General features: G+C 50.1%; 1 protein-coding gene and 1 long non-coding RNA gene across 8 annotated transcripts; one reads left to right on the forward strand and one right to left on the reverse strand.

Moving 5' to 3' along the window:
* Positions 1-220: 220 nt before the first annotated feature.
* LOC311615282 lies at positions 221-10,718 on the reverse strand. Its single transcript, XR_014793757.1, has 3 exons — positions 10,566-10,718; positions 476-520; positions 221-289 (listed from the first exon to the last, which is right to left on the reverse strand). It is a non-coding gene; the product is annotated as an uncharacterized lncRNA (long non-coding RNA).
* Positions 8,630-19,518, forward strand: PORCN (porcupine O-acyltransferase). Of its 7 annotated transcripts, none has more exons than XM_084870614.1 (16): positions 8,630-8,790; positions 9,443-9,615; positions 10,977-11,169; positions 11,505-11,548; positions 11,951-12,132; positions 12,213-12,343; positions 12,458-12,475; positions 12,822-12,894; positions 13,705-13,719; positions 13,817-13,942; positions 14,099-14,199; positions 15,517-15,593; positions 15,685-15,748; positions 15,858-15,943; positions 16,974-17,084; positions 19,086-19,518. In XM_084870614.1, exons 6-16 carry the CDS (start codon positions 12,322-12,324, stop codon positions 19,185-19,187), a joined length of 795 nt encoding a protein of 264 aa, XP_084726740.1. In that variant the 5' UTR covers positions 8,630-8,790; positions 9,443-9,615; positions 10,977-11,169; positions 11,505-11,548; positions 11,951-12,132; positions 12,213-12,321; the 3' UTR covers positions 19,188-19,518. The 7 variants fall into 7 exon arrangements, with proteins under 7 accessions (XP_084726740.1, XP_084726734.1, XP_084726738.1 ...); XM_084870609.1 differs by lacking the exon at positions 12,822-12,894 and adding an exon at positions 9,104-9,214 and having other exon boundaries at positions 8,638-8,790; XM_084870608.1 differs by lacking the exon at positions 12,822-12,894 and having other exon boundaries at positions 8,635-8,790.
* Positions 19,519-21,417: the final 1,899 nt, after the last annotated feature.

Consider the following 21,417-nt stretch of genomic DNA (forward strand, 5'->3'; position numbering starts at 1 on the left):
TAAAGCTCTTTACATAGCTCAGTATACAGCAGGCGCTCAATAAATACCAGCTGTCAGACATTAGGTCTGTTCACTTTGCAGAATTTCCAGAGGCAGGCATTTGGGAAAGGATGCTTGGGACTCCTTCCAGATGCTGGCCCAGGAGGAGCCAATTGCTCCATCCTTGGCTAAGACCCTCAGCAAGTGCTTCCTGGGTGATGGATCAGGGGGTCAGGTCCCTGGCCAGTAAGGTTATGCCCGACCTGCTCTCTCTGGCACTCCCATGGTCCGATCCAGGGGATCTGGGGATCTGGAGGACAAAGGGGAGGAGGATAAGGAAAAGTGAATTCCTTACAGGTAACTCTGTGGTGCCTGGGATTGGGGGAGAGTCATTTCTAAGGGCCTTGGTTTCTCCATCGGCACTTTAGAGCTGGGAATTGCTGAGGTCCTCTGCAGCCACCTTTTAGGGAAAAACATATGGTCTCCAAGAACATACCAGTAGTAGCTGGAAGCTGAAGATCTCCCAATCCAGGCTCTGCTTCTGGAGACAAACCAGAGAAGACAAGTAGGGGAAAAGCACTCCCCTCCATACCACCAGAAGTCACCGAAATACACTGAACGGCCAGATTATTATGCATTCAGAGATCATAATAATCTGGCCACTCAGTGTATATATATTTTAGAGGCCTGGTGCATGAATTCGTGCAAGGGCGGAGTCTGGCCAGCCTGGCCAGGGGGAGGGGACATGGGCGGCTAGCTGGCCTGCCTGCTGGTTGAACTCCTGGTCAAGGGGACAATTTGCATATTAACCTTTTATTATATAGGATATATACTGAGTGGCCAGATTATTATGCGTTCAGAGACAATCATAATCTGGCCACTCAGTGTAGGTTGGAAGGCAGAGTTGGCCAGCAGCCCATGTTCCCAAGTGGTGGATTCAAGGTCTGAGGGGTCCCTTCCAGCCCTTGGAACTGACTCCTAGTTGTGGCATTTCTGTGATCTCAGAGGACCAACATTTAAAATGAGCAAATAAAATAAAATAATTGAATAAGTAAATAAAGTGAGCAAATAACTCCACCGGGACATGCGAAAGTGGGAAGATGGATGTATTCTTCAGGGATTTAGGGGTTGTAAGTGACAGAAGCACAGATTAAACCAGCTGAAGAAAAAGAGACTTGGGTAACTGAAGAGACCAAGGCAGAGTGCGCAGGGGGTATGCACCCCACATCTAAGAACCCTATCTTTCCCTGGAAGTGGGTTCTACTGTTTGACAGCTTCACCCTCAGCAGGCTCTTCTCATGTGATGGCCGCACATCATGTTGGGCCACCTCACCTTCCCCTGAACAGGTAGAAGCCCAAAAGTATAGAAACACCTCTTTCCTTGTAGTGCCAGCTTTGTAGGTCATGTGACCGGGCTTGGGTCACATACCCACTCCTGGTTCTGTGGACCGGATGACAAATTGCTCTATCAACTATGCTAGTCAAGGGTCCACTCCTAGAGTTTTGGACTCTAGGGGAGTTAGTCCCGTAGGAACTACATGAGGGGTGAGGTGTGTCACCAAGAGAAAATGGAGGGTGGTGTTTAATAGAAGAGGAAGGCGTGCTGAGTTGACAAAAGGAATACCTGCCTACCACAATAGGCCACCACTGCATCCTTAAATGTAACCACTGGCCCTAACCGGTTTGGCTCAGTGGATAGAGCATCAGCCTGGGGACTGAAAGGTCCCGGGTTCGATTCCAGGCAAGGGCATGTACCTTGGTTGCCGGCACCTCCCAGGTGGGGGGTGTGCAAGAGGCAGCTGATCGATGTTTCTCTCTCATCGATGTTTCTAACTCTCTATTCCTCTCCCTTCGTCTCTGTAACAAATCAATAAGATATATATTTTTTTAAATGTAATCACTGGCGGCCTTGGTCCCTCTCTGCCACCATTTGGACAACCTCAGGTTTGTGCAGTAAAGTTACCTCATCTCTCTCAGACACCGGAAATTCTGCCTCCTGACAGATGAGTAGAAGGGAGATTACAGGAAAATGTCAATGTCCAGGAGTGGTTCAACATGTGTGTGGAAGAAGGCAAAGCCGCCCTGGAAATGGTGAGATGGATCTAATGTCAGAAAGTAGGGCAGCGTGAGAAAAGGACCGAGCGGTCTCCTGGGAGACTTCCAAGAATGCAGTGGACCTAACGGTCCAAAGGAAGGCCAAGAGGAGAGATCTCCTTTTCCTCTTAGGTCTCCATTCAAGGCAGGTGGCCCTCCCAGGCATGTCAGAGCTCTAGGCTCTTCTGCTCCCTTCCTCGTATAGGTGTGTATTCACCAAGCATCGGTTTCTAACATTGAAAGGGGATCTTTCTAAAGAAGGAGGATTATTCCTCTGGAAGATTACAGATAAATTCTTTGTAGCAGGGTCAGCTGGTCATTTGTGTGGCTTGAACAATGCTTGTGTTCTATCGGTATTCAGATGTGATTATGGAGTGGTCTTGCTTTATCTCTATCTATCCCAGTCGCAGAGTGGTCTTGTCTGAAGCTGATGGTCTATACCCGTGGTCGGCAAACTGCAGCTCGCAAGCCATATGCGGCAATTTGGCCCCTTGAGTGTGGCTCTTCCACAAAATACCACGGCCTGGGAGAGTTTATGTTGAAGAAGTGGAGTTAGAAGAAGTTCAAGTTTACAAAATGTGGCTCTCCAAAGAAATTTCAGTCATAGTACTGATGATATTTGGCTCTGCTGACTAATGAATTTGCCGACCACTGGTCTATACATTTGTTCATGTTCAGCAGGAAGACACCAAGGTCTAGCTGTGAGTGGGAGGCCAGTTCCTGGATGTGGGGGCAGCTTTTCTCTTTCTCAGATTTTCTGGGAGCCTTGGATCCCACAAAAAAGCAAATGCTTACTCTCTAAAATGGCCTGTGGCCCATACAGACAAGGTTTGCATCACAAATCCCAGTCCATAGGTGGCCCCTCTTATGGTTTATTATATGTGACCTCAGTTGCTGCCTCCGTGAAATGGGCTATTCTGATGGCAGAATTAGGTTGTTGGGGGGGAGGGTGTAACCATGGACAGAGGTTCCAACAATGTTGGTGAAATCTAATCACTCTGTGAAAGCCAGTCTTTTTTAAGTTAAATCCCTCAATCTTAAAACCAACATGGACTACTAAATGGCAGCAAGAAAGACTGTTTGGTTTCTCTTATGAATAGCAGCTTTTCTTCTTTGTGCTTTTTAAAACGTCCTTTTTATAACCCCAATGGAAGGGAATTTGTCATCTAACAAAAATGAATATGTGCTTCTCTTTTGTCCTAGCAATCCCATTCCTGGCAATTTGCCCTAAAGATAAACTTCCAACAATGTGAAAATACATATGCACAAGTTTATTCATTGGAGCTTGGCTGATAATTGGGGGGTGGGGTGGAGGGAAGGCAACAGTGTCAGTTCCTAGGCGTAGGCAGTGGTTGAATAAACTGTGATACATTCATAGAATGGAATCTTACACAGCAATGGAAGAAAACTATGAACTGATGAGTAGTTTCCAGAACATACAGTTAAAGTGAAAAGGAAAAAAAAAAAAAAGAAAAAAAAAGAAAAAGAAAAATGCACACCAGTATCTATAGTATACAAGCCTTCATGTAGAAACCAAGATGATAAGGGTGGGGTGGGGAGGGGGCAATGGTATATGTACACAGATAATAATTTAATTTTAAAAAGAGAGAAAAAAAAAGAAGAAGAAAAAAGAAACCAAGATGATATAAGTGCCCTGGCCAATGTTGATCAGTGGTTAGAGCATTAGCCTGAACACCAAAGGGTCGCAGGTTAGATTCCTAGTCAAGGGCACTTACCTGGGTTGCAGGTTCAATGCCCGGTCCCAGGCAGGGCGGTTCAGGATGCAAACAGTTGATATGTCTCCCTCACATGATGTTTCTCTCTCCCCCTCCCTCTTCTTTCCAGTCTCTCTCTCTAAAAAAAAAAAAAAAAAAAAAAAAACAATGGAAAAATTATCTTCGGTGAGGATTAACCAGAAAACATGTATATTTGCTTATCTTTACAAAAAGAAACCAGCAACTATTGAGACTGGTTGCCTAGAGGCGCTAGGTGAGAGCAGACTAGAAGGAACAAAAGTGATACTTCTGAGTTTGCTGGTTGGAATAATTCTGACTTTTGAAACCATGTTCATGTTTCACATACTAAAAAAATAAATAAAAATAACAAGGATGGGAGGGGGGGATCCTAAAACAGAACACAATCAGAAACAGATGAACCTTAATTGCATTTTAAACACAGCCTCACTCAAAGGGAATGGGAAGAACTAACCCAAGTAACTTTTGATCCTGGTGTTCATCAGGTTGAAGACAAAAAGGACTGTAACAAATACTGACCTCTAGGTAGTAGATTTGTCTTCTATAGTGATATGGGTAGTGAATCTGAAACTATTTAAATATATATATATATATATATATATATATATATATATATATATATATTTTATTTCAAAGAGGAAGGGAGAGGGAGAAAGAGAGAAACATCAAGGAGGAACATCAATTATGAGAATCATTGATCAGCTGCCTACTGCACGCCCCTACTGGGGATTGAGCCCCCAACCCAGGCATGTGCCCTTGACTGGAATCAAACCCAGGACTCTTCAGTCCACAGGCTGACGCTCTATTCACTGAGCCAAACCAGCTAGGGCATGAATCTGAAACTACTGAATGTGTAACCTAGGACTGACAAATAAGTAAAATCCTTGTGGATAATGAGAATTAGGTTTCTCACTGTTGGAGAATACATTAAAGGAAAAAGCTATGATGAGCTCTAACCAGTTTGGCTCAGTGGATAGAGCATCGGCCTGCAGACTGAAAGGTCCTGGGTTCGATTCCAGTCAAGGGCATGTACCTTGGTTTTGGGCACATCCCCTATGGGAGGTGTGCAGAAGGCAGCTGATCGATGTTTCTCTCCCATCAATGTTTCTAATTCTCTATGCCCCTCCCTTTCCCTCTGTAAAAAATCAATAATATATATATGTATTTTTAAAAAGCTATGATGAACACCCTAGTATGGGATAAAAAGCTATGATGAACACCCTAGTGTTCCTAGTATGGGAACACCCTAGTATGGTGAACACCCTATTGGTATTATAGATATCAATAGTAGATATACATATAAGATAGATGTGTGGATGTATTTACATACCTATATGTATACGGTTTCACTACAAATGGTACCTATATAGGAGATTACACATATACCCTAACTCTGTCCACTGAGAGAGCCTGGAGCAAGCCACATCCCAGAGGCAGTAAGTACTTCTAGTGCCAGATCTTGGTTTCCTGGATGCCATTCTTCACTGAAAGGAAACAAAGCTTCTTGGGGGAGATGGCCGACTCCAGGACCAGAACTGGGAAAGTACAAGATGAGCCTGAACCACCCTGATGTAATCTAAAGGAAAGACTGGCTCAAAAAAATGATGAAGGTATGCCAAAAGGACATGAGAGCCAACTTGAGGGGCCTCCCATGGCCACATCTAGAACAATCTGAGCATTGTGCGACTACCTCAGGTGAATTTATGGTATGTTAATTATACCTCAATTAAATGACTTTTATTTTTTAATATATTTTTATTGATTTCAGAGAGGAATGGAGAGAGCGAGAGCGAGGGAGAGAGCGAGGGAGAGAGCGAGAGCGAGAGCGAGAGCGAGAGCGAGAGCGAGAGCGAGAGCGAGAGCGAGAGCGAGAGAAAAGCACCAATGATGAGAGAGAATCATTGATCGGTTACCTTCTGATCGAACCCACAACCCTGGCATATGCCCTGATGGGGAATTAAACCATGACCTCCTGGTTCATAGGTCAACGGTCAACCACTGAGCCACATCGGCAGGGCTAAGCTATTTTTTATTAATAAATAAAGCAACTGACTTTAACCTGTAAATTAAAAGAAGAATTCATGAGTCTCATTTTGATACAAATAAAGAAATGTATAAATAAATACGTGGGGGAGAAAGGAAAGGGCTTCCTTACAGTAAAATCCCAGCTGCACGTGCAAAAGAAAATCATTTGACCACCATAATCGCAGTCATTGCTTCAGGCAAGAATCACCGAGACGGTGCTAAACTGGTGGGTGGAAATTTGAAGAAAAACAGGGGAATTACAGCGTCTCAAAGCATGTCCCTGCAAGATACTTCTTCATTACAAAGGGAAATAGTACACGGAGGACAGTGGAGAAACCCAGAAGATGCCACCTTGATCAAATCACCACAGCTAATACCAATTTGGGACCTAGCCAAGACCTTGTGCCTCCGGACACACTGAGACAAACACAGGTCACTTCTTTGGAATTCCTGCCAAAAATGCAGAATCCACATCTAACCCCGAGGAAATATCAGATAACCCAAAATTGAAGGACATTCTTCCAAATAATTGGCCTGTGACTTTGTGAAAGCAGCGAGATCAGGAAAGTTAAGGGATGAGTGTGGCATTGTTGCGACGGGAGGGAGGCTCAAAAGACCTGATAACAGCAGGCAGCATGTGACCCGGGATTTCCTTTTCCTAGGGAGGCTCATTACTGGCGCACCCACTGGGGTGGCCAGAATGAAAAAGTCAGATAACAAGTGCTGAGGATGTGCAGATATTGGAGCCCTCAGACACTGCTGGCAGGCATGTAGGAGAATGTCCTTGTTGGGAAATTCATACTTCACTATTTAGCTGAAAGGCCATGGTGTCTGCAACTCGGATCAAACAGTTTAGAAAAATATATAGATAGGGATAGAGATAAATAGATAGCTACAATGTGGTTATTAAGAGGCTTGGCAATTTTTGCCAATCTAATAAGTGAAAACTGTGCTCTCGTTGTATCCGTTTGTCCCTCTTTTATTATGGAGAGACCATTTAAAATGCCCCGGAAACCATAATGCAGAATGACCACAAAGGCTATCCAATTTGAAAGCTATTTATTGAGTGTCACTCTCTACTAAGCTCCAGTGACAAAAATAGGAAATGGACCTGGTAGATGTGAAATGGACCTAATTCTTGCTTTCATTTTGCATTTCCCTGATTACGAAAAAGAATGAGTTATCTTCTCACAGGTTATACAAATTGGCCATTTCTGGGGATTCTGCTGTGAATTCCCTACTCATATCCACTGTCCATTTTCTAGGGGGGTGCTTGTCCTCTCCTGATTGATTTGTAGCTGTGCTTTATACATCCCAGAATCTAGATACCAGGTCTTTATCACGCACATCAAAAGACTAGAATGAAACAATCAAGTCTGTGAAGCTCAGCGAGGCATATAGTAAGGATCTTTCCGTTTTGAAATACCAAGACTTGCAATTAAGGGAAATATTTCTGGCATGTGCGGTGGGTCATTGTTGACTCTACTTGAGTGTGTCTGAAAATAGAGGGGGGAAAATAAGAATGAATCCTACTTTATGAAATTTATGGCCTGCACTCTGCGTTTAAGAAAGGGAATTCGCAAAAAGAAGAGAAATAAAGAAGAGGGTTTCGCATGGGTGAATCAGGTCTATGTAATTTATTCACGGGGACTGGGTTCCATTTTTTCCTGCTTGTGATACAGGAATACGAACTCAGGAGCGAAAACTCCCCTTGACTTCACGTTAACATTCGTGTGAAAGAGAGGAGACGCGCAATTCTCTCCCATTGCCACCGCTGTTTCCAAGCAAAGAAGTGCTAATCCCATTCTTTTGTTTAAGCGAAAGGGATACCAAAGCCAGGCCAGTGGGCATGACTTCCCCAGCCCCATGCAGGCAAGCACTAATCTGATTAGAGCCTGTTTTCCTTCGCTCCTCAGGTGACGGCGGGGGTCCGGCTTGATCTGGGCTTCCCTCTCCCTTCCACATCGTAGCTGAGCGCGCAGTACCTGCGCAAAAACGTGCCTTTGGGAAAATAGGCCCTTCAACAGCCTAGGGACCGAGTGGGGTGCCCAGCACTGCGGGGAAGGGAGGCAGACAGCAGGTGCAGCGTCAATCCTGTGCTGGGGCAGTGTTGGGGACGCTTGTAAACGCTTCCCAAATGCTCGGGATCGGTCGGGTGCTCCGATCCAGCCTCCTGGCTCACGCACTGCTCGCCGGGGTCACCCCCGGTGCAAAGTGAATCGGTACGGGCCCCGGAATGAAGCAAGCAAATCGGTTCTCAACCGCCAGCCCGGTGCCCACAGGGAGTCCCCTAGGGGAAGCTCAGGCGCCTAATGGGTGTTCCTCGGTGACACAGACAAGACGGAGGAACGTTTCGGGCCCGTCCCCGGGGCGGGAGCGGGTTGGAAATGCCTTCGGTTCCCTCCAAGGATGGGGCAGGACAGAGCTCGGCTCATTTCCCATCTGGGAGCCGAGGCGCACGGCGCGAGAACGTGCGTGGGTGAGCAGTCAAGGTGAGGGGCTTTCCCTCCTCCCTCCCTCCCCTGTCGTTCCCATCGCGGCTCCCGGGATTGGGGATCTGGCTATGGAGGCGCCGGTTCCGGGCCCGCCAGACCCCTCCGGGCGAGGACGGGCAGGGGCTGCACCACTCAGGGCCCCAAAGGTGCGGGCGCAGAGGTCCCCCGCAGCACCCCGCTCCTCTCAACCTCCCGCTCCTCCTTCCCTAGACCCTCCCGCCTCCCACCACCTCTGCCGGCCCCGCCCCGCTCCTGCCCTCCCATTGGCCGAGCCGGCCGGCCGGGCCTCCCCGGGATTTAAAGGGCCCGCTCGCCGCGCTGCTCTCCCAGCCGCAGCTGGTCCCGGCCTTGCGGCCTGCGGGGGAGGCTGCCCGGAGGAGGAGGCGACGGTGGCGGCGGCAGTGCGTCCCCGGTCCCCGGGACCGCAGCTTCCTTCCTGCCAGGTAGGTCACGGGGGTGCGCGCGCGGCTCCTCCGCTCCCATCCTGAGACGGCCTCCCCGCACCGATCTGCAGCGCGTGTTCTTGGGTCCCCTCTCCATCACCTTTCAGACTCCCCCTTCGGCTCTGTCCCCAGCCACCACCACCACCTCCCCGAAGCCCCGGGGCCTGGGCAGGGCTTTCTCGGTGGCCGGGAGTGGCCGGGCGGGGGTGAGATGGGGCACGCCGGGGATACAGGACACCCCTCACATCCGTACAAGGAGAGATGCACACGGCCCCCAAGTGTCACAGGATCTCCCTCTCTGCCCTCCGCACAGACTGACTCTACCTTGGAAACCAGAGAGCGTCCCCATTTGATATACCGGCCTGGAATGCACACCATTCATTCCCCATCGGACCCGACTCCTCACAGCATAGGAGAGGCACAGGTCCTTCATTCAGCACAGGTCGTGGGCTGTGTGTGTGCACCCAGGACGCTCCCACACGCACAGCTGGCGGCTCAAGCTGATGTACCTGACACCCACACCCTCTCCTAGTCCCCCCGCCCCCCAGCACTGTGTGTCGAAATGGGTTGGACAGCCCCAAACTGAAATCTGAGCGCTCAAGTCTATGGTCTGCCCCATGGACATCCCTGCTCTGTGTCCCCACTTTGACAGGTCTATCCATCTGTCCATCCATCCGTGAGGGGCTGCGATGGCCACCTTCAGCCGCCAGGAATTTTTCCAGCAGCTGCTGCAGGGCTGTCTCCTGCCTACTGCCCAGCAGGGCCTTGACCAGATCTGGCTGCTCCTTGCCATCTGCCTCGCCTGCCGCCTCTTCTGGAGGCTCGGTAAGTGCCTGCCCCACTATGCGCCATGCCAGGCCATATCCCACTGCCACATTCACCCGTACCAAGCCACACCTTATCCTGCAGCATCTTGCCATGCCAAGCCAGGCGCCGGTATGTCCAGCCCACCCCCTCCCACCAGGCGAAGCACCAGGCTACCACACCACATCCCACTATGCCCAGCCATACATTGCCAAGCCACGTCAGCCATGCCAAGGCATGCCTTTTAGTATTCCTGGGTGCAAGGGTTCTGGAAAGCTGAGGTTTTTGGATTTTGGGGACCTGGAATGTCTACATCCCAGCGTTATAAGATTCGGCAATGCAGGTGTCAAAGGGTTATGGAATCCCAAAGTGCCACACTATAGGGTTTGGGAGCTGACAAGTAGAAATTCTCACATCCCAGGCTTCCAAAATGCTCGCAATATGGATTTCTAGAATCAGGGCATGATGAGATTTCTGAATGCTGGGATTCTGGAATATTTCCACATTCACAGCAAGCCTGCATCCAAATGCTAAAACTCTTAAGTTCCCAAGGTCCCTATAGGATGCTGAGAATTTTGGAAATCTGAAATTCAAAAGTCCTACATTCTATTTTTATTTTAAATGGATGTTTTATTTTTTCCTTAGGCTTATCATTTTGAAATATTTCGGTTACTGAAGTTAAATTGAAAGAATAATGCAATGAACACCCATTATATGCATCACCAGATTCCCAAGGGTCAGCATCTTCCCACACTGGCCTGCTCTATCATCTATCTATCTATCTATCTATCTATCATCTTTCTAAATCATTTGAATAACCTGCTGGCACTTCACCCCGAATGCATCAGTGTGTGTCCCCAAAAAAACAAGGACAACTTCCCCCAACAACCACAGCCGAAACCATCACCCCCCCCCCCCAAAGAAATCTAATCCGGATGCAATAATATTACCCAATATAAGTTGATACTCACATTTCTCCCAGGGTTCCCAAATGTCCTTTCTAGATGCTCCTTTTCTTCAAACCCGGGATTTGGCCCTGGTCGGGTTGCACAGTTGGTTAGAACATCGTTCCCATATGCCAAGGTTGCAATGCAATTCCCAGTCAGGGCACATACAAGAATCAATCAATGCACGCATAAATTAGTGGAATAACACATCGATGTTCCTCTCTCTCTCCCTCCCCCCCCCATCTCTCTCTCAAATCAATCAATAAAATAAACAAATAATTCCAGGCCCTGCCACCTCTCCAGCTCCTCAATACCTGCCCTGAGCCCCCTGCAAGCCCACCACATTCCCAGGCTGTGCCCTCTGCTCAGGTTGCCCTCCCTTGTTGCCAGCCCACCCACCCTCCCTTTCTTGGCCTCTGTCTCTCTCCCCTGAAGGGTTGCCATCCTACCTGAAGCACGCAAGCACCGTGGCAGGAGGGTTCTTCAGCCTCTACCACTTCTTCCAGCTGCACATGGTCTGGGTTGTGCTGCTCAGCCTCCTGTGCTACCTCGTGCTATTCCTCTGCCGACATTCCTCCCATCGAGGCGTCTTCCTCTCCGTCACCATCCTGATCTACCTGCTCATGGGGTACGGGTGTGAGCCCCCGCCCCCACACTGTTGGCAGAAGGGTGGGTGGGTCCCGGGTGGGTGGGTCCCGGGTGGGTGGGTTCCCTGGCTGCTCCTCAGGCGGCTGTGCAGGACAGGAAGAGCACGGGGTGTTCCTGGAGGAGGGAATGTGGAGGACGAGTTATTTTTAAAGGCTGTACAGGACAGGCTGAGCTTGGGCTCCCCCTGGAGGAGGGAGTCCCGGAGAATTATTCCTCCAGGAGGGTGTGCTGGACAGGGGTATAAGCCTCTCTGCACCTTGATCCCCACCCCCCTTTGTGGTCTCTGAGCCCAAGACCACCACCTTCTCTCCTCAGTGAGATGCACATGGTGGACACTGTGACGTGGCACAAGATGCGAGGTAGGAGGCCCTGGCTCACTAACCTGCCCCAGCTCCCTGCCCCACTCCGCATCTCGTAACTCCCCCAACCCTGTCCTTCCCTCCCCGCTTTTGTCCCTCCTTTTCCACCCCGCTGGACATGCAGGTCTCAGATGCCCTTTACACCTGTCTCTCTCTACTAGGCCTCCCCCCCCCCCCGCCCCCATCTGCCTTTCCCATCTCATGCATGTGCCTGACTCTTGAAAAAAGGCATCTGCCAGTCCTGGGCCTACCTGCTCATCTGCCTATCAGACTGTGTGCCCACTTGCCCCCCCTTGAACTTCTCTTTTCCTATCACCCCATCCCTGGTGCTTCCCCCACCGCCCCCCCCCCCATGCTGACCTGCTCTGTGCCCATTTGCTTGATTATGGGCACCACACATAGGGGCCCAGATGATCGTGGCCATGAAGGCGGTGTCCCTGGGCTTCGACCTGGACCGGGGCGAGGTGGGCGCGGTGCCCTCACCCGTGGAGTTCATGGGCTACCTCTACTTCGTGGGCACCATCGTCTTTGGGCCCTGGATATCCTTCCAAAGCTACCTGCAGGCTGTCCAAGGTCGCCCTCTGGTGAGGTCCTGGGTGGGCAGGTGGGCAGGGACTGTGGGAGCCCCCACTGGGCAGTCTTCATGGAGCCTTGATGCCCACAGAGCCGCCGGTGGCTGCAGAAGGTGACCCGGAGCCTGGCGCTGGCCCTGCTGTGCCTTGTGCTGTCCACCTGTGTGGGCCCTTACCTCTTCCCGTACTTCATCCCCCTCGATGGCGACCGCCTCCTTCGAAAGTGAGCAAGGCCTTCGAGGCCTCTGCCCTGCAAGAGGGGGTTGGGTAGGGACCTGGGGTCTCCCCAGCTCTGAGCCTGTCTCTTAATGCTTCTGTCTATCTTCTGTTACTACAGCAAGAAACGCAAAGCCAGGTAAATGAGGGCAGGTGCTGAGGGCGAGTGGGCTAACTGGGGGGTGGGGGCATAGTCTGTGACCTCTTGGTTCTGTTCAGTCTGAGACTATCTGACCATGCACCCCATGACTGGACCGAGATTGAATGTCTGTCTGTGGCTGTTGTTTGGCCAAGATTGGCTCTGTAACTCCATGTATGACTGACTCCCTGACACATACTATGTCTGAATGTCCATCCGTCCCGCTGTTTCACCTTTAGAAGCCAATCACATGACTGTAACAGGGAGTGACAAGTATGGGTTGGCTGGTGACGCTGACCTGTCTGAGACTCTGGCTAGGCGTGTGTATGGGTTGTTTGTCTCTCAGCCGCTGACTCCCGATGTGGGACTGGAGTTCTGGCTGTGCCATTGTCAATGACGGGGTGTGTGGCTGTCGTTGGGTAAGTCTGGCTTGTCTGTCACTCTGGCTGGGAATGGGTCTGACTGTAGCATGTCATTGTGCCTCTCTGATGGGCCTGCCTGTGGGTCTGCCTTCTCTGGCTGCATGGTGTTGTCTAGCTGAGGGGTTGTGACCGACTGACCATCTGCCTCCGGTACAACAAGGATTCCGTCCAGCCCTTAGATCGGATGGCCCCTCCCTCCCCCCTACTCACTGGCAGCTGATTGTGTCTAATGCTGAATGAGGCTCTGGGAGGTGGAGTGACTTGCCCAGTGTCACCCAGTTAAGCAGTCAGGCGTCAATCCCAGGCCTGATTCCAGAAGCAGCCTTTGCCAACGCAGGATTTGCCTGTGTCTATTGTGTGATTGACAGAGTGACAGTGACTGTGGGGGGGGTAGACTTGCGTATGTGTGAGTAGCAGGGAGCCTGATGATCTGTGCCTAACTACAGGACTTTCGTATGTCTCATGGTCACCGAGTCAGGTTAGAGAGCTGGGAGTCTGATGCTATTTGCGTCTGGCCACATGGCAATGTCATGGTGTAGGGCCGTTAGGATGGGCCTCTGACAGAAGCCGGGTCTGGATGCCCGGCCACGTGGGACTGTGGGACGATAGCGTATGGCAGAGCAGCTCACACACCCATCCGAGCCCCATGAAACTGACCGTGTCTGCATGTGTGTGGCTGTCACACTGCACCTGTGTTTTTTGCCACTGTGTTTCTGTCTTGTCTAAGAGCAACTCAGGCCAGCCTCCTGGGCCTCTGACTCTCTTTCCTTTCTTCTCTGCTGCCTTCCTGACCCCTGGGGGCCTTAGGGGCACCATGGTGAGGTGAGTCTACAGAGTGGGGCTGGGGATGATGGCACATGGTGGGGTGGCACGCCGGCCCCTGGGCCTGATGCCCCTCCCCCTGCTCCTTCCCCCCCAGGTGGCTGCGAGCCTATGAGAGCGCCGTCTCCTTCCACTTCAGCAACTATTTCGTGGGCTTCCTGTCCGAGGCCACTACCACGTTGGCAGGCGCTGGCTTCACTGAGGAGAAGGATCACCTGAAATGGTGGGGAGGGCTGGGGGGCCGTCCTCTCCCTCGGGGTGTTGCCTGGAGGAGCCGCAGGGAGGAATGGGGTGCTCCCAGGGGAGGAGACAGCCAAGACAAACGTGTGGCCATCAGGAGTGGGGATCCCAGGTGAATTCGTATACCTTCTGCCCACAGGGACCTGACAGTGTCCAAGCCACTGAACGTGGAGCTGCCTCGGTCCATGGTGCAAGTTGTCACAAGCTGGAACCTGCCCATGTCTTATTGGCTCAATAACTGTGAGTCATCAAGCCGCCAATCAAGAGTGGGGAGCCCTCACCCCAGGCCCTTTTACATACTCATACAACATTCACCGAGATCCTGTTGTGTGCAGGGACCAAAAAAAGACACCAGCCCCAAATCCCTGCCCTTGTGGAGCTGGTATTTTTGTGGGGGAAGCACATCATAAGAGAAGAAATGGCCCAGCTGGGGCTGCTCAGTGGTTGAGCAACGACCTATGAACCAGGAGGTCACAGTTCGATTCCAAGTCGGTCAGGGCACATGTCCCGGCTTCGGGCTTGATCCTCAGTAGGGAGGCGTGCAGGAGGCAGCCGACCAATGATTCTCTCTCATCCTTGGTGTTTCTATCTCTGTTTCCCTCTCCCTTCCTCTCTGAAATCAATAAAAAGATTTTCTTAAAAGAGAGAAAAATACAGAAGAGCTCAGATGGTGATAAGTGCTATGGTGAAAAATAATAATAATCAAGCAGGAAAGGGTGATCTGGAGTGTTGGCAGTGTGGGCGGGATGTCGCAATTTTAAATACATTAACAGAATAAGTCCCACGGAGGAGGTGGCATTTGAGCCGAGATCTGCATAAGGTGAGAGAGCAAGCATTGTAAAATGTGGGGGAGGGATGTAACAGATGGAGGGAACAGCCAGTGCAAAGGTCCTGAGACAGGAACCTGCCTGACGTGTTTGAGGAGACCAGTTTGGCAGAAGGAAAGAGAGCAAGAGGACCAGTAGCAGGAGGTGAGGTTGGAGAGGGGACGGGGGCCTGGGCCTGTGGGCCCTCACTGGCCACGGGAGGGCTTTGGCCTTGTCACAGAGAGCTGGAGCCACAGCAGGGGTCTGAGCAGAGGAGGGCTTTGGGCTGCCTTGGGTGTAACAGGACCCTCTGGCTGCTGTGAGGACAGATAGGGGGAGGGAGCCAGGCAGAAGCAGTGAGGAGGCCAGGGCAGTAGTCCGGGTGGTGGAGGCAGTGGGCATTGGCGAGGAGAGGTCAGACTCCGGGTAAATTCTGATGGTGACACTCCCAGGATTTGCTGAGTTTGGCTGTGGGAGTGAGGGCAGGGCAGATTAAGGGGGATTCTCAGGTTTTTGCCCTGAGGAACTGGACCGGGGGAGTTGATTAACATTGGCTGAACTTGGACAGGCTGTGCGAGAAACAGACTGGAGGGAAGTTCAGGAGCTAAGATTTGGACAGAGGAAGAGGGAGACCATTACACAGACTTTATCCCAGGCCTTCCAGCAATCCTCACCCTGCTCAATGCTCCCCCCCCCCCCCAGGGCAGGAGAGAATCTTGGGTGACTCTTGACCCGCATCTCCCTCTTCCAGATGTTTTCAAGAATGCTCTCCGCCTGGGCACCTTCTCAGCCGTGCTGGTCACCTACGCAGCCAGTGCCCTCCTGCATGTGAGTAGGGGAAGGGGGTCAGGGTGGGAGCTGGGCAGGGGTGGCAGGGCCTTCTCCTCACTCACCTCCTTGCCCCCTGGGGCCCCACCAGGGCTTCAGCTTCCATCTGGCTGCTGTGCTGCTGTCGCTGGCATTTATCACTTACGTGGAGCACGGTGAGTTCGGAGCCCAGCCTAGGAGACAGGATGGGAGGTTGGTGGGGGGCTAGAACCACTGTCCCCTGAGGCTAACCTGACCCCCTTTTCCTCCCCTCATCTCCCCCAGTCCTCCGGAAGCGCCTGGCTCGGATCCTCAGTGCCTGCGTCTTGTCGAAACGGTGCCCACCAGACTGTTCGCACCAGCATCGCTTGGTGAGGGTTCAGCCTGGGCAACCTCAAGCCCAACACTCCCCCTCAAAAACGTTGCTTCCGTCTCCATCTTATATGTGCCTCAGGGTGCCCAGCTTCCTGTTCTGGTGCCTGAGCCATCCCAGAACTTCACCTCCGTTCACTGCCATGCGTCTCTCTAACAAACACTTATCAAGCACCTGCTGTATGCACACCGGGCATTCATGTCCCCAGGGAACACATACTGAACACCTGCTGGTACCAGGAGCTATTTTAGATGCTGGAGACACAGTGGTGACCAACAGACTATGAAGTGCCAGCCCTCTGGGCACACATGTTAACAGGGGAGTCAGTAAATAAACAATAAGTCAGCGAGGTGTAAGAGTCTATCAGGTGGTGATTAGTGCCAAGGAGGAAATACACAAGGGAAAGGAGAAGGGAATGATCAGGGGGCGAATGGATTCCATCTTGCCTAGGGAGATGCCTTTTGAGTCCCTCAGCTGAGGGAGGTGAGGGCCAGAAGCATTCCAGGCAAAGGGAAGAAACAATATCAGGCCCCAAGACGGGAGAGGGCCTGGAATATCTGAGGAACAGCGAGGAGGCCAGTGTGGCTTGAGCAAAGCGAGCGAGGGGGAGAACTATGGGACCTGTAGGACATGCTAGGAATTTACTTTTGATTTTTCTTTTTTTTTTTTTTTCCTTCTGTTTGCAATAAGAAGTATGGACAACCTCAGCTTTGTCTCCTATCAGACAACTGATGTTTCTTCCCATAAACCCCCAAGTCAGAGCTCCACCATTCTGCCTCCTTTGCCTGAACACTCGCATCTCCCCCAACCTGGACGCCCTCCATGCAAACAGTACCCTGAGCCCTGGGGACCTTTTGGGCTCCCGTAGGAGGACTTGAACCATCTCGTTCCTACCCGGGGGTACCATGGACATCCTCATGCCTGGAACCCACTGCACTTGGTGCATCTCCCTGGGCTCCCGTGCCCAGGTGGCACTGAGGGACAGCAAGTAGGTCCAGCTGCCAAGCAAATCCATCTGTCCCCCACAGGGCCTGGGGGTACGAGCCTTAAACCTGCTCTTTGGGGCCCTGGCCATCTTCCACCTGGCCTACCTGGGCTCCCTGTTTGATGTCGATGTGGATGATACCACAGAGGAGCAGGTGAGGTGGGGCCCTGGGCTGGGGGAACCCAGGGATGTGCCACCTGCTCATGGGAACCATGAAGACGAAAGGGGGGCGGGGAGGCCGAGACATGAGGACCTTGTGTGGTGTGTCTCTCCTTTGTGCAGTTAGTGCTCCTCGGTCCTTCCTTCCCGTTGTCCTTGCGGGCACTGCTGGGTCTTTTCTTTGGGTGGAGTTTGCAAAATCTATTTTATTTTACTTATTTTATAGAGATGGAATGCAAAATCCAGGTTTTCCTTTTCTTTTTTTTTTTTTTTCAATGAGTCATCTCATCCTATTTTTGTTTAGGTCAAATCCGCAAGGTTTATTCTTCTTTAATTTTTTTTTTTTTAATCTTCACTCAAGTGGATTATGCAAACTCTAGACTCTACTTTTAAAATTGCTATTAAAATGGATAGGCTATTTTTATTCATGTGGAGTATGCACATCCAGATTTTAAATTCAAAACAATTTCTAAAATAATGTTTGCTCACATAGCTCTTGCAGGATCCAGGCTTTGCTTCTCTTTTGCATTTTTGTTTTTAACTAAAAATAAAACTTTATATTATTTTCATCATTAAAAACAGCTTTTAATTTCTAATCAGGTTGAGTGTGCAAAATCTGGGTTTTGCTTCTTCTTATTTTGGGGGTTCCTTTTTGTTGTTGCTTTTCAAAGAGAGTAGAAGGGAGGGAGGGAGGGAAGGAAGGGAGAGAGAGAGAAAGAGAGAGAGAGAGGGAGAGAGAGAGAAACATTGATGTGAGAGAGATACATTAACTAGCTGCCTACCACACACACCCGGATCAGGGGGTGGAGCATGAACCTGCAACTCAGGTATGTGCCCTTGACCAGGAATCAAACCTGAGACCCTTCGGTGTGCTGGCCAATGTTCTAACCACTGTGCACACTGGCCAGGGCAGGTTTTTGCTTTTTTTTTTTTTTAATAAAGTTTTTATCTTGTTTTAATCAAAACATTTAAAAATAGTTCATGTATATCACAAAGTTAAAAACAAACAGTATTTAAGATATGCAGGGGAAAGTCTTCCTCCTACCGTCTACTCACTGCCCTCTTCCAGGTAACCACTTTCCTTCATTTTATTAAAATACCTTTCAAAAATGTAAGTATAATAAGCGAATATAAAAACATCTTTTAATTCCCTCCCCTGGTTTTGACCCTAAAGGTAACTCATGGATGAAGTGTACACTACATGTTGCTTTTCTATATGATGATCCTTGAAAATCTTCCACCTCAGTACATAGAGTGTCCTCACTCACTTTTTTCCATTGTAAGGCTATGACATAGGGTAGTCTGTCCCTTATCTGTGGACACCCAGGTGATTTCCAGTCTTTTCCTATTGCAAATCACATTGCAGCAAGTAAGAGCCTCATACCCATGTAGAGTCACACAGGTGCAGACAGAGCTGTAGGATCGATTTTTGGTAGTCGAAATGGAGAAGTTACCTTTTTGCTCTCCCACCAGCAGTGTGTGAACATGTCTGTCCCTCCACCAACAGAGTGCCTCTCAGACTTCCTGGATGTGTTTGCCAGTTTGAGAGGAGGAAGATTGTGAGTGAGGCCATACATTTAAGAGCTATTTGGTTTTCTCCTTTACGGAGAATGGTCTACTCACCTCCTTTGCCAATTTTTGTCTTTTTAAAATATTGATTTCTAGGAGCTCTTTACATATGAAGGAGAGTACAGGTCAGAGAGTGGGGTTATCTTGCCCTGTCTTTAAAATTATTTCTAAAGAAAGCATGAAAGAAAAAAACCTAAATCTGCTTACCTTTGATATGCAGAGTACAGGTCAGACAGCGGGGTTGAAGAAGAAAACACAAAAGAAATAAAACTAAACCTGTTTATCTTTTATATCACCCAGTTTTTTCTCTGGGGCCTCACCTAAGGTCACCATGGAGTCACAGAAATGGCCTTGAGCAAAAGATGGGTTTTCCTAAGACCTTCTTTGTTCTTGCTGAGTGGGACCATCACTTCTTTCTCTCCCACAGGGTTATGGCATGGCATACACTGTCCACAAGTGGTCAGAGCTCAGCTGGGCCAGTCACTGGGTCACTTTTGGATGCTGGATCTTCTATCGTCTCATAGGCTGAGGCACATCTGTGGACCCTCCAACTTCCCTCAAGACTCAACTCCTCCTCAGGGAGCCAGCTCTGATGGAGGATGAGGGAGGTCCCTCTAATTCTTCACCCCATCCATCATAGTCCCCCTAACATTCTTACACACACACACACACACACACACCATTTTCATGCCTGCTGATCCCCACCCCACCATAAGGCGGGAAGGGGGTGGTCCCTGCGGGGCCAAGGGATGGGGGGTGCTTAGGGAAGCAGAGAGGGGGAGATCACAGCCTTCCCGCCTTCCCACTCCCTTTTTATATACAGTTTGTTATTGTCAAATAAAAGTAGGAAATATACAAAAGACTCTTTCTTAACTGCTTAGTGGGGAGTAGAAGTGAGTGAGGAAGGGGGCACAGCAATGGATAAAGGTTTGGAAGCTGAAACCATGAAGAGAGAACAGCTTGTGATCAGTTCATGGTTCATGATTAGATGTTGAGACGGAAGATGGCACGGCCTGATATAAGCAGGGCTGGGACAAATTAGTTGTGTGTGTGGGAGGCCTGATATCAACTGGCAGGAAAACTGACTGGTTACTCTAACTGGGACAGAGAAAAAAGAAAGCAAGACACCGTTGAGTCTGGCCAACATGGCTCAGTGGTTGAGAATCAACCTATGAATCAGGAGGTCACAGTTCGATTCCTGGTCAAGACACATGCCCAGTTGCAGCTTGATCCCCAGTGTGGGGCATACAGGAGGCAGCCGATCAATGATTCTGTCTCATCATTGATGTTTCTAAGTCTCCCTCTCTCTGATATATATCTACATATATAAAAGCCTAAGTGACCAGCCTACTAGCCAGTAGCTATGATGCACACTGACCACCAGAGAGCAGATGCTCAAAGCAGGAGCTGCTGAGCTGTGGTCGCTTTGCAGCAGCGGTTCTCAGATAACTGCTGGAACCAGACAGGAGGGAGCCCGATTCCGGAATGTGGCACCTGAGAACTGCCCTTTTTTTAAAAAAATATATATATTTTATTGATTTCTTACAGAGAGGAAGGGAGAGGGATAGAGAGTTAGAAACGTCAAATGAGAAAGAAACATCGACCAGCTGCCTCTTGCACACCCCATACTGGGGATGTGCCCGCAGCCAACATACACACCCTTGACCGGAATCGAACCGATGCTCTACCACTGAGCCAAACTGGTTTTGGCAGAACTGCCCTCTTGAAATCCAAGATCCCCTAAGGCTTAGGGGATGTCCTAGAGCTGGTTTCAGCCCAACCCCCACAGGCCAGGCCAAGGGACCCCATCGGTACCCAAATCCATGCACCAGGCCTCTAGTATATCCTATATAATAAAAGGCTAATATGCAAATCAACCAAACAATGGAATGTCTGGTCGCTATGATGTGCACTGACCCCCAGGGGGCAGACGCTCAGAGCAGTTGCTGCCCCCTGGTGGTCAGTGCGCTCCCACAGGGGGAGTGCTGCTCAGCCAGAAACTGGGCTCCAGCAACAGTGGCAGGAGCTGGAGGTGGACATCCCCTGAGAGATCTGAACTGCGAGAGAGGGCGCAAGCTGGTCTGAGGGACCCTGACTCCCCACCCCCACCCCCACCCCCACTGCACGAATGTCATACACTGGGCCTCTAGTATATATATATATACACACAGGTGATGCTTACTGATCCTTAGGACTGAGGGTTATGAGTTGTAATTGGACAGGAGGTTTGGGATGGGTCTGGATTCTGACTGTGCAGTCTGGGTGCTCACTGGCTTAGAACTGTGGAGTTCAATGTGGTTCAGTAGAGCTGGCACGGGGAGATTGAATATCTCCGTGCCAATAGGCTCTCAAGGTGTTTTGATTGGCATTTCTGACCTGAAGTCAAGAGAGGTGAGGATGACCACCGCTAAGGAGTCCTGAGCGCTGAGGTAGAGGACAGAGGTGTAGTTAACAGGATGTGCTCATAATATTGTTTCATTCGGGCAATAAAAAATGAAGGCTTTTGGCCTTAGCCGGTTTCGCTCATTGCATAGAGCATCAGCCTGCGAAATGAAGGGTCCCTGATTCGATTCCGGTCAAGATCACATGCCCGAGTTGCAGCTCGATCCGGAGTAGGGGGCGTGCAGGAGACAGCCAGTGGATGATGTTTCTCATCCATGTTTCTATCTCCAATCCTCTCCCTCCCACTCTCTCTAAAAATCAGTAAGACCGTACTTTGTAAAAAAAAAAAAAAAAAAAAAAAAAAAATGCAGGTCTGG

This window comes from Pipistrellus hanaki (assembly GCF_964339955.1).
Source record: "Pipistrellus hanaki genome assembly, chromosome: X".
In the NCBI taxonomy this organism is placed as follows: Eukaryota; Metazoa; Chordata; class Mammalia; order Chiroptera; family Vespertilionidae; genus Pipistrellus; species Pipistrellus hanaki.

Bases quoted from the DNA above. Each gene is read 5' to 3' on its own strand.
- PORCN (XM_084870608.1), top strand. From the start codon at position 9,480: ATGGCCACCTTCAGCCGCCAGGAATTTTTCCAGCAGCTGCTGCAGGGC. The intron at 9,616-10,976 runs GTAAGTGCCTGC...TCTCCCCTGAAG, and splicing joins CCGCCTCTTCTGGAGGCTCG to GGTTGCCATCCTACCTGAAG. The intron at 11,170-11,504 runs GTACGGGTGTGA...TTCTCTCCTCAG, and splicing joins CTGATCTACCTGCTCATGGG to TGAGATGCACATGGTGGACA.